Raw genomic sequence first — 12,964 nt, forward strand, 5'->3', positions numbered from 1 at the left:
AAAGAAATCAATCAGGGAATCTTACATCAATGAAATCATGTTTTATATGTAGCCTCCTGCAATTTCAGGATGTCCTCATCTGAACCAGGACTAGCTGCATCAAAGTATAAACCTACCCCCAGTCCCCAAAGCATTCATTAGCCTCTTCAAATGGCAAAATTGGTTTATTTATTTTTTCCAAAGTAGAGATCTGAAATGCTATGTCATCTATGCAGTCAAGTAAATCGTTCTCATAACTATTCTAAAGGGAATGAGGATCAATCTTCCTAGCAGCAACTTGACTTAAGTAATGTGGATTGGACAGTTGTAAAAAGAGTTTCTACCTCATGATGGGCATAGATTCTTTCTGTGGCTACAAAATATGGCATAACACAAGCTGACTCAGCAGAGGCTTAGCACCACACGCAAATCTGAAGCACTGGCCATTTTGTAGGACTTGAAGAAGCAGAAATTCTTTTCCTTCATCCACGGAGAACTGATAATCCTGTCCTGAAAGCTAATTGCTGGGTTTTGAATTCTTTGTTTTGTGAACATGGATTCGATTTGTGAAGCTGACCTTTGCATAGCATTCTTTCCCCCCACATTTCTGTGCCTTTTTCGCAGTTGTTAACTGAACATTCTCCAAGCAGCATGAGCTTCCAAATAGGAAAAAATATATATCCAGATTTAGGAAGGAGATGGTGAAGCAACTGGAGAAGCAAAGAGGCAAACATAGGCAAACATACACCTATTATTTTCACAAAAGTTTGTCCTCCACTGAAGAAATTACCAACTTCCTCTTGTCCTTTCATCTGTTATTCCAGAGAAATTAAGTGCTTTTTGATTTTTAACAAAACTGTTCACATTATTGCTAAATGTAACGAGAAAATAAAATCAAAATATGGAATCTGCCCTGGAATCCACATAGTAAACCCACGTCAGTTTCTTCAGAGCAAGCTTGATGGGCTGGCGTCCTCAAACTGACCACATTCTTCCCAAGCTGAGCAGGGGGAAAAACCCCCAAGACAACAAAAATATAATCCTTCCAGTCAGTTTCCCGCCCTCTTTTTGTGGTACTGTCAATCCACAGAGAGGGTAAAAAAAAATCCAAAGCGTTTCCCTCCCCCCGGCTCCTTTCAAATAAATACCCCAAATAAGGTCCAAGTTGCGGATGGTCCAGGGATTTAGGCATGTGAATGGACAAGCCCTGTGCAGTTGCAGATGGGCAGATTTTGCCAGCTTTTAGTCCAGAGAGATGATGTCAGGAATGTTGCTCCCGCTGCTGCTGGTGATAACTGCCGTCTCGCTCCGGCCTGAGGAGCTAACGCGAGTGCTGCTCTCGTGGTGGCTGGTGGAGGTGATGATGTTGCCGGGGGTGGTGCTTGTTGGCAACGTCGAGGTGAGACTATCCAAAAACATAGGAGGACAGTACTGCTTGAAACAAACAATGGTGCAGATAAGGAAGAGAGACAAAACACACAGGGGGGAAAAAAGTGCAAGCATCCAGGCTAGAGTAAGCAAAGTTAAGACAAGGTCAATTAATACGGTTTCGCAAGGCTCAAAAAGGGCAACTCTGACATCTCTCCATTAGACAGGCATGCTAAGATTACAAGGAACCTGTCAACTCGGTACATTATTGGCCATCCTTATAAGTAACCTAACCACAAACCATCTGCGTGCTGCCTTATGGGCCTGCTTAAAAGGGGTGGGAGGGGAAAGAAAGGAGAAGCCAATGAAATTAAATGATAAAAGCATTCCTTCAAGAAATTATTCCTACTGCTTCAAGTTTTTAACCCACACCTCGCAGAGGATGTTAAAACGTTCAGTCTCAAATCTTAGATGCGAATGCTACCATGGGAGAGCAGTCACGGTAATTTTTAAAAATGCCCCAAATCTAACAATCAAATAGCAGAAGGGTAACTCCCTTCACTCGTGTCTACATTATTCCAGTTTAAGCAAGAAAAAAAGCAAAAGTAAATAATTTGTAATGAATATATTTACCTGTGGGTCAACTGGGATTAAAGAAAGAAAATCCAAACCTAGAAGAAAAAACATTGCATTGAAAGAAGCATTGTGGTGCAAGGGTTAAGGATGACGAGAACTGGGAAGACCCAGGATTAATTTTATTTTACCTCTCCCTGCTCAAGAAGACATAAAAACAAGATGACATGGTTCTCTCTCTTTACCCTTTATCCTCTCATCCAATGCCGATTTGATTCTTAAGTCGCGTCTGCCCCAACTGATAACAGAATTGAGTTCAGAAAAAGAAGCCTTACCAGGTAAATCTGATGAAATACTTGATATTGGTGGGTGGTGGAATGGTACGGAGTAGTCCGTTAATGAGGGTGGAATAGCAGAAGGGTCCACTGTGCTCACTCCAGGCACTCGTACAGTAGACGGCTGATACATGAGCACCCTGTGGGTGAAACAGAAGGTGGAATGTCAGAAACAACCCAGCAGTCAGCAGGAAGGTAAGCTGTGCACAGCTGAGCCCTCTTAGACTCAGTCATCAGAATACACACAACCAGTGTGGGTCTTTATTGTAAGCATTTTCCTTTTTGTCTCTCTGGATGCTGATCCTGCCAACATGGCCCAAGGCAGGCCATCAGGACAATTCACAAAATGCATCCTTTAGAGCTGCAGTCAAAGTGGATTTTAAAAGCAGAATCCAGCCACACAAGCACATAAAAGACGTTACTTCAGAGCAAAACACCCAACGCTGAACTGTGTAGACAGCAAAATCCACGCCCACTCTGATATGCAGCCCCATAGGTCAATGCTGTCCTCAGCCTAAAATGATTACAGTGGTGCCTCACAAGACGAAATTAATTCGTTCTGCAAGTTTTGTCGTCTTGCGATTTTTTTCGTCTTGCAAAGCACGGTGTCGGGAAAGTTTTGGAAAAGCTTCAAAAATCACCAAAGTCTTTAAAAACCTAAAAAAAGGCTACCACACCGCGTGCTATGAGTTGCTCCTCGAAGTCAAGTCGCAACTGTATTAACAGTGTTAAGAAAAAGGAAACAAACTTGCAAGACGTTTCCGTCTTGCGAAGCAAGCCCATAGGGAAAATCGTCTTGCGAAGCAGCTCAAAAAACAAAAAACCCTTTCGTCTAGCGAGTTTTTTGTCTTGCGAGTTTTTTGTCTTGCGAGGTACCACTGTAACCACCTCTGTTCTGGAGTATGTGGGGAAGAGCAATCGAAAGAGATCCTCCTGCAATGCGAGAAAAGACCAGATTGGCCAAAAAGGCAGCCAACACCAACTTTGTCTAACAATAAGAGCACTCCCGATTCATCAGATCGGAAGCCTATGTATCCTGACACCCTGGTCCCCTCAGAGCAAAGCAGACTGGGAAACTAGGAGGCAGGTTACCAGTGGGAATTGGGAGAGGCCTTTCGACTCCATGCCCTGGCCAAATCTTGCTTCTAAAATCCTGCCTCCTACTGGACCATAGGGAGATCACTCAGTGCACAGATCAGCAGTTGGCAAAACCTGAGGGTGTTCTTGTTTTGCGGTGTACAATCTACAGTGGCCAAAAACCAGTGTAATCCACACTGCTTGAAGAGGAAGAAAAGGTCAAGAATTTCTATATGAACTACCTTACACACCATTTTGGACTCTGGAGCTAGAAGAGCACTTTGTAGAGAGAAGGATTTCCTCTGAAACAGACTAAAGCAATAGCATTTCTTAACTCCTAAACCCAGGGTGAGATTTGATTTGCCTGCAGACGGACTCTTCAAAAATGAATTTTGCTTGCCTTAACACAGCTAGCTGCATTTGGGCATCTTCAATCAAACAGGAAATAATCAGAGAAGAGGCTTCCAAGAAAGCAGGGGTAGACTGGAGAGAGATGGACTCAGCACATCTACTTAATGATGTACAAGCAGAAAAGAGAAAACCAGACCCAAGCTGCCAGGATGGGGAACTGATAGACAAACAAACCAGGACAGATAGTATTATTCACATGAAAAATTAACCAACCCTTTGGTGGGACTTGCTTGTGTGTCAGACATATATATGCATTTCCTTTTGGGAGGCGCATCTTCCTCTTCATCAGACGAGCTCTCAGCTGTGAGGTCAATGACGTCAACTTTCTTTTTGCTGACCTCACTGATTGGCGTGGAGCAGGGCTTGCTGACCATGCTGGAACCTGGAAAGAAAAAGTGCAACTGCTCAAGATGAAGGCTATAGGATCTCCTTGTCTTTGAGTAGGAGGTGATGTGCACTTTTGGTGATAAGGCTGAAAGGAGTAAATTGCAAAGCAATTGTCTAAAGTGCAACATAGGTGATGTTTACCCTCCTGCAAACAAGCACACACACACACACACACACACACACCCCTTGTGGCCAAACTGTTTGAACTGAGTTGCTACTCTGCTTTTCTCCATTAAAGGAATGACTACATTATTCGGCTGCAGGCTTGACTCACCATTTCTTCTCCAGTGAGGCCAAGGGGGTGGGGGGCATGAAGAATCCCAGATACCAAGTTCAAAGATCCAGGAAAGTTTCAACCCTTCACTCTTGTCCTTTGCAGCCTATGGGTTCTTTTGCTTACTGATTCTGTCTTTCTCCAGACCTGCTCCTAACAAGAGCTGTTGAATCTAAGAAGAAACTACATCCAGAGGTGGAGTAAACTGACTATTGTGGAATCCTTAAGATTTTTAAATATAGAATTCTGTCTCATGCCAATGAGTGTGACTCAGGAGATTACCCTCAACTCAGCTGAGGAGTTAGAAAAGAAGGATGAGAGAGCCTTGGCATGGTTCATGCTGGGGCCCTGGTTGACTTTTTTCCCACTGGGCTAGGGAGACTCCATGGAGGAAGAGGGGAACAGCGTGTGCCTCCCCTTTTTTGGGTGTGCTTTCTTACTCTTCTTTTATACAGCTGCTCAATTATAAACAATTATGGCTCTTTAATTCTCTCATGAACTGAGCATTGAGGATAGAGGCAGAAAAAGGTGCAGAATTGCATCATTCTGGCCAGATACGCAAGGGTAGCATCCAGGACCCTGCAGAGAGGCAGACATTTGGAATGATGGGGAGTTGCTATCTGACAAATATATTCCCACGGCTGTACAGGAACTGTTAGGACTGTACCAATGACTCTCTGCAGCCACCTGGTGGCCTGTGAAAGGAATGTCATTTTTGCTTGGCATTGGATTGCAAACGGGCAGAGTCGTCCACTAGGGCAGACCAGAACTGGGATACTGCTGATAGATATGCCCTGCTCCGTTCTGCACCTGAGAATTTGAAGGTCTGGACACACTGACAGGGACTTCCACCAGCAGTTTCCCTTGTTTGTTGAGCCGCGTGGAGTTGCAGCTAAGCTGTGCTTTGCTGGGCCTCTAGAGTTCCCTTTCTGACTTGGCAGGGCATGGAGGACAGATGCTTCAGAAGCTTAACTCTTCGGAAGCAGGGTTGTTTTGGAAGACTTTGTTCTACAGCACTTCCCTGTTGGTGCCATGAGAAGCAGGGAAGAGAGAAAACAAAAGTTTAGGGGTTTTCGTTTCCCTATGTAGGGAGAACGAAGCTCAGAAAAAGAAATCAAGAATAAGACCAGGGCTTTTTTCCAGCCGGAACTCAGTTCCGGCACCTCTCAGGTGTGTGCCAATGCCACTATAATAGAACTAGGGAGATGTTCATGCTGAGTTCCGGCACCTCTTTTTCTAGAAAAATAGCATTGAGCAAGACTTAACAGATAAGTAACAGGATAAACAGATGAATGGAGATCTGAAAGAATAGGCCAGGTAGGTATTTGTCTTCTGGAGAGACACGTTAAAAAATCACGCCCAGCTTCTGAGCCAGATAGCGAAGGAACTGGGAGGCAGTTTCTGCAAGGCGGCAAAAGTATCTGCTGCCTCTTCTGTAAATAGGAGTAAACAGTCAGCCTGGATAGGTTCCCACATCAACTGGGACAGGGGTTTCATGGCCTGAATTCCAAGTTACTTACTTTCTACCTTGGTGCACTGCGGGCTGACAACTTTCAGAGCCTCCTTCTTCGGCCTCATAGGGCACCAGGAACCATCCTCCTGGAATTTGATCTCATCTACATCTGAACATTCGTTTAGAATTTCCATAAAGAGTCTGGAAAAGAGCATTAAACGTTACAAGTTTGTGTCCGCTGACTGTTCTGATGGTGCCTTTGAGTGACGGCTGCCTTAGAAAGTGAAGCTTCCCTTCCAAAAGGAGGTCCCAGCTCCACTCCAACCCAATGGCTCTTACCCATGTGAGCTACAGCTAACTAGCTGCTGTTGAGTTCTACCAGTATTCATTCTGGGACTGAGTGATTGGTAATGAACCACAAATTGTTTTGTGCCTGGCAAGGTATGAGGCCTCTAGCCGTGCATGGTGAATTTTTGTGGAGAATAGGTTTGAGATATTAGATCAAAGAATTTTGAATTTGATATTGTTCAAAACGGCTCGAAGGTAAATTTATAAATCAGATTAATACTTTACTTAAAGTCCCACATCAATCCTTGTGTTCCACATGGTTCGATAAAGATTCCGATCATGAGACAACAGCTCACCCTTTGGAACCATCTGACAGGATCAGGATTCCCTGCGACTCACATTCATAAATTAACTGCTTGTCACCTCAATCATATAATAAAGCCGTTCACAGACCTCTGGTGGGAGCAAACTAAGTCTCAAGCCAGGTCTATAGCCCTAGAAGCTGGTTGTCAATTTAAAAGGTTATAACCCTTTTATCACATTAGATCTATATAGGCCAAAGAGGTAATGCTGGGGATCATTCAAGTTGTGATTAAAGAGTGGAGTGTGTCATGGGCTATAAGTTCCAAGCTTCAAATGCAGGCTAGTTCCAATTCTTTATGGCTTTACCACAACCAAACACATGCCCCTGGAAAGACACAATGCTAGCTTACTTGCTAGGCAGCTCCTGCTGTTAATTCACTGAATGCAGCAAACTGCTTTTATAGTTCTAAGAGCACAGCTACTGCTGCCTGAAAAAGCGAGATACCGCCTCCTCGTCTTACCCATCTAAGATGAGACTCTCATATGCAGCTTTCTTGTCGCACACAGGACATATCCAGGTGGGTTTCTTTTCATTCATTTGTAGATAGAGAGCAGCATCAAAGCACTGCAGGTGGGTACAAGTAACGGCACGGCAGGGAATTGTCAGCCGCATTTTCCCCAGCTGGAGACCAGGTCACGTAGAAAGTGAAAGGCGTCAAAGGTAGGGAGGCAGTGATGGAAGGAAAGGGTGGGGAGGTGAGAGAGAGCCATTGTTAACGAATGGAATTGGGTGCCTTTAAGAAAAAGACAAAAGCAGACAATCCTTGCTTGTTTGCGGAAGTCTGGAGCCTAGATCCTCACATGAAAGCAATCTACAGTGTGGGTGGGACTCCCTAGGTAAGGGGCAAACTCCTCATTGATCCACCGCCCCCCCCCCCCCCAAGTTATAGCCTCTCAGCCATCAGATTGCCTCCCGTAACTGATCAGTCAAACTCATTGTAGGGCATGCTGAATCTTTCAACTTTCAAATTCAAAAAATGAGGGGTGATATAAAGTTGTAACATAACTTGGAAATTCAAAAGATATTTTGTTAAATTAAATTGCTTGGTAGGGAAAATGTGGTAGTAAGTAAAATGTGTGTCAAACTGCATAGAAATCATTAAAAAATGATTACCAAGTACTTGCAGTTATAGTCTATATTATTATTATTATTAAGCATTACCTGACATTTTCAGAAGGTACAATTAAAATTTGTTGGTTTTTCCAAAAGCAGTTTATGTAATTCTTCATAAAACGTAGAATCACCAAACTAAATATTGTCCAATCACAAAAATAACAGATTTTAATTCCTCACACCCAAAAACCTATTTTTAATAACCCTCACTGAAAAAAAAAATTAAGCTTCACCTCATAAAATGACACGCCATAAGCAAGGAAGGAAGTTTTCGTGTTGCGTAAAGTGCCACATACAAATGCCACTGGCATCACTGCATGTCGTGGACATGAGACTTGCACACTTCACAGATCCCATCAGAGATGTTAGTGGAAATGGTGTTGGAAGTGTAGACATTTGGGCACCTTGATTCAGAATCTTTCCAGCTCTGTATGTGAATGGATCAAGTGGCTTTTCTTTGGGCTTAGGAGGGCTCCCACTAACAGTATGTGTGTATTTAGTGTTCAGGCAATTTATATACCACTTAATATATTAAAGTATCTCTAAGCTGTGTATAGCAAGTTCAAACAACAACAACTACTGCTAAAAAAACCCAACACAGTAAAACCTTTAAAATTAAAATAAAACCAGTTCTACCAGACATCTTTAGAAGATGCAGTAACATCTTATCAGCTTTCTCTTTATAGTTTAGGGGGCTTTGAAATCCATACTAGAACCCAAATTCCACATAAATATGCAAACCATAGCAACTTGCATATACTGTATTACTAGTGACATACTTATTTGCAGAGTCTACCTCTTAATCTTTATTTTGTTCAGAAAAAATGTATAACCTCTAAACAGTTTACTTAAGACAATAATACTCAGATACAATCAGCAAATATTTAAAAATGTGACCAAGTTAGGATTCTGGATAGCCTTGCTGAAACAAAAAGTGTTTTAATCAAAGCAAATAATTTCCCTATAAGACATCATTCCAAGCTATTATCCAACTCTACTTACGGGACACATTAATGATACTCGCAGACTGGTAGTCGCAATTTCACTATCTGGGTCCGCGGTGAGTTTTTCTTTAACTATTATTTTTAAAAAGAATGGGGGAAAGATTTAAAATAAATGCTTTAATATCTTGCTGGACTATAACTTTTAATGTGCAATTCTTAATTACTCAAAAGCTTGAGAGAATAATATATGGCCTAGCTATTTCAATAATTTGTAAATTCAACATAAAATGATAATGGTACTGACAAAATTTCAAAGCTGCACATTAGAACTCCTAATGTGAAGTTTCCCATCTATAATACAATTGCTATATAAAATCTGTAAGATGAATGCATTTAGAGCCTGTTGCTGGGACATTGCTCTCACACCAATCAGCTGCCTATGCAAATCTAAGTGGTGCTTTTTTCTTCTTGCAGGGAAAGGGAGGAAGCTGCAAGGTGAAGAGGTGCCCCAGAGTTCTGAATGGCAGCCACCAGACTTAAGGAGCATGGGAGACATGATGCAAGACACTCTAACAGCTCAGCTGGGTATTTGGAACAGCTCCAGAATCCTCTGCATGCAGAAACAAAAATCTGCACTTCAACACCAGGCTAAGAAATTGTTGCAAGGTTTATTCTAGACCCAGCATATTCCTAAGATTTCAGTAAGGCAATTTGTAAAAGTAGAATACGAAATAGTACTTTGCCCTTAATGAAATTTCAACAGGTTGGTGGCAAAGGTAACTCAGTAAAACTAATCTAAACAAGCAAAGTATTTTAAAAAATGGGACTTGGGTATACCACTGTTTTAAGGGCAGCTGAAGCTACTTTGCAACTTTCTTTTGCATTTCAGTTATTAGTTATATGCCAATAATCACAAATTGACATACATGGCTCTCCCGCCTTATTTTATCCTCGTGATAGCCCTGCAAGCAAGGCAGGCAAGGCTGAGAGATAGTCACTCAGTAAGCTTTATGGCTACACAAGTATCTGAAGATGGGGCCTCCTGCACTCTACTCTGACACTCTAGCTACTGCCCCTGTCAGTATACATATACATGGTCCAATATTGTAAAATGCTTCAGGAAGTCAAAATAACACTTTTGATTCCTATTAGATGTCAAAGCGGCCCTTCCAAAAAAAAAGCATTTTCTTCTGCACTCTGGCAATAATACCCTGCTACTCCTCACACTTAGCCACATGGGATGCCAAGAACCACCCTGATGAGAAGCCACCCAATTGCTTTTATTGGAAACCTACAGCCCATTACAAACATGTAACCGAAGGAAGAAAAACACAAGAATGATCTACTCACTTAGTGCCCGGGAATGATCAGGGTTTCGAATACCTTTCATTTTTAGCCTCTGTAGCAGCATGGCTGAAGTGAGTTGGCGTACAAGATACACAGACATTGAGTAATTCTACAGGAGAGGAAATGTGAAAGAATGAAAAGGTCTTTTTCACAGACAAATGATCTTCAGATAAAAGGTGATATACAAATCACCATCATCAACAACAACAACAACAGCAAGCCTCCATTTACAGCAGACAGACCACACAGAATCAGATCATAGTAAGTTAAAAAAGAGAAATAGTGTTGCATGAACGAGTTATTTATTGCTATTACAATTTATTATCCGCCCTTCACCTGAAGGTCCCAGGGCAAGTTACAACAATTAACAATTCAAACACAATATTAATATTAAAACATTATTACACAATATTAAAAACCGTTTAAAACAATCTAAAATTACAAAAATAAGGTGGGGCCTAATAATATACCTCTCAAATGCCAAAAGCCAGGATAAAGAGGCGCATCTTCAGCATTCACTGAAAGACGTATAACGAAAGTGCCAGATGCACCACTATGGGAAGGGAATTTCTCAATTTAGGAGCTGCCACAGAGGTGCCACAAAGCTTCTGTGGGTGAAGGAGCAACCAAGAGGGCACCCTCCGCCCTGCTTAGCACCCAAGAGGGTCTGTAGGCAAGGAGGCAGTCTTACAGGCATTGTGGCCCTAAGTGACTTGGGGCTTTAAACACTAACGTGAGCACCTTGAGTTGGGCCCGGAAACAACCAGCACAGTGGTTTTAAATCAGTTTATGGAAGATCAGAAGGTAACCCCAGCCTTATCTTGCCACTGCATTCTGGGCAACAGAAGTTTCCAAGTCATCTTCAAGGGCAGCGATACTTAGAGCACTTTATAATAACTCAGTCTGGAAGTTACCAGAGCAGGGAATACAGCAGCCAAGTCATCTCTGCCCAACAGGCATCTGAGGGTGTCAGAGCAATGCACTCTAGGCCAGATGACACAAGCCAATTCACTACTAGGCAAAGCTCTGCTGGGCAGCTACTTGCAGATGCAGCGATGGTGGAGAAGCTAGCTTTCTTCTTCACCACCATGTGGTGGGCACAATGGTGCAGCCTCACCCACGTTTGGACCTGTCTTCTAGCTGCCAACCCTCCTGTTTCAATACACGTAGGTCACTAGAAATCCAAGGCAAGGATTTATACTTTCCCTTCAAAACAATTCTACATTTGTTTTCTTTACATGAAGTCATTTTGCAAGAGGGAAAGATTTCAATTTACCTTTCCAATTTCAGATGCCCAGGAAATAGAAATCTGATTTGGCACTGCAGAGGATAGCCTGACTAGAGATGTAATATTCAAGGGGCGCCCCGGCCTCTTTTGCTCAATTCCATTTTTGGGTGGTGGAGCATATCCCTAAAAAAACACAGACAAAAAATCATTTTTTCATTTATATATATTTTCTCTTTGGAGACTGCTCAAAATATTGCAATTTCTAGTAAGTTACAGTATATGCAAGCTAAAATTAAACACTAATGTCCCATTGATTTCAATGGAAATTAAAACATTTGCCAAGCATCCATTTGTTTTGTTAGCCTTACAGCACAATCCTATACATGTTTATTCAGAAGTAAGCCTCAATGGGTTCAGTGGGTCTTATTCCCAAATGCGCATATAGGATTGCAGCCTTAGTAACTTAAGTTTGAGGGAGGGAAGAAAGGACTGCATCACTTCTTTATGAAATAAGTTCCTTAAGAAAGTTAGTTTGTTAGTTTACTCGAAGCTTTGCTTCGGGAAAGCAAACTTGGCTACAGCACCACACCAGTAACTTTAAGTATGCCCCACGGAGAGCCTCAAGGTCCATAAATAGCAACATCCTAGTGGTCACGGGCCCTAAGGAAGTTAGATTAGCTTCAACCAAAGCCAGGGCCTTTTCAACTCTGGCTCCGGCCTGGTGGAACGCTCTGCCTCATGAGACCAGGGCCCTGCAGGATCTGATTTCTTTCCGCAGGGCCTGTAAGACAGAGTTGTTCTGCCTGGCCTTTGGCTTGGAGCCAATTTGATTCCCTCCCATGGCGTAGCGTGGGGGTGCAGGGGGGGCCGGCCGCACTGGGCGCAACATCTGGGGGTTGGGGTTAGGGGGGCAAATCCACGGGTTAGGGGGCGCAAATTACTTGCCTTGCCCCGGGTGCTGACAACCCACGCTACGCCACTGATTCCCTCCCCCTCTTTCTTTTTTCTTTTCCTTTCTCCTCCTGCGATGAGGCTACATTTTAATATTTTAATGTTTCAATCTTTTAATGTTGTATTTTAAATTTTGTTTTTAAGTTGCACTTATTTTTATTACTGCTTGTTAGCCGCCCTGAGCCCGGCCTGGGCTGGGGACGGCGGGGTATAAATAAAAATTATTATTATTATTAAGTCAGAGAAGGAAATTAGGGGAAATTCCAAGCTGTGAATAAAGGATTTCCAAATCTGCTCTGTGAATAATGCACACTGATGCAGCATCAACCAAGTTTTGTAACTGTATTTTTTCACAGATCCAAATACTAGTTATTTAGTTCCACAACTTTCATTCTAGAGACATTTATGGGTAGTTTGTGTGGCAGAGGGTATTTGTGTTGAACCAAAGGTGAACTGTTCTGGAAGCTTTGCTAATGCCATATTGGTAGTCAAGATGACCCCACAATTAATTGGTAGTTGTTACAGCAATGAGCTCGTATATGTTTATATTCGCTTGCTTTGATCTAGGCTAATTGGCTTGCTTTGATGTTACCCTTATCTGTGGGGCTTGGGGTGCTGGGCTCGAAGCCCAGGAAAGGGGAGCTATCAGTAAGGTTTGGATACTTGCCACCTATGCCCTCAGCTAGTCAGGTTAAATGATGTATGCTTCTTTGTTGCATAAAAAATGTATAAATGTTTGCTTGGGTGAGGACAAGACATCTCCTTGCTGCGAAGTCTGTCATGCGTCTGCAAAAGCTACGAGAACTAGCACGCTGCTTTGCTGTAAGTCTACGCCTTCTTTAATAAAGCACTTGAACAGCTCACTCTGTTTT

General features: G+C 42.6%; 1 protein-coding gene across 1 annotated transcript in view; it reads right to left on the reverse strand.

The window, feature by feature from the left end:
• Positions 1 to 145: 145 nt before the first annotated feature.
• The window catches only part of PIAS2 (protein inhibitor of activated STAT 2), a 25,916-nt gene continuing 13,097 nt past the window's right edge, over positions 146 to 12,964 (reverse strand). Inside the window, 10 exon segments of the mRNA XM_080972109.1 lie at positions 146 to 1,413; positions 1,981 to 2,018; positions 2,256 to 2,395; positions 3,957 to 4,125; positions 5,925 to 6,058; positions 6,970 to 7,130; positions 8,625 to 8,698; positions 9,917 to 10,022; positions 11,190 to 11,324; positions 12,685 to 12,712. Coding sequence (XP_080828235.1) covers positions 1,222 to 1,413; positions 1,981 to 2,018; positions 2,256 to 2,395; positions 3,957 to 4,125; positions 5,925 to 6,058; positions 6,970 to 7,130; positions 8,625 to 8,698; positions 9,917 to 10,022; positions 11,190 to 11,324; positions 12,685 to 12,712 — 1,177 coding nt within the window. The 3' untranslated portion in view covers positions 146 to 1,221.

The sequence above is a fragment of the Podarcis pityusensis genome (genome assembly GCF_964106645.2).
Source record: "Podarcis pityusensis genome assembly, chromosome: 11".
Taxonomy (NCBI): domain Eukaryota; kingdom Metazoa; phylum Chordata; class Lepidosauria; order Squamata; family Lacertidae; genus Podarcis; species Podarcis pityusensis.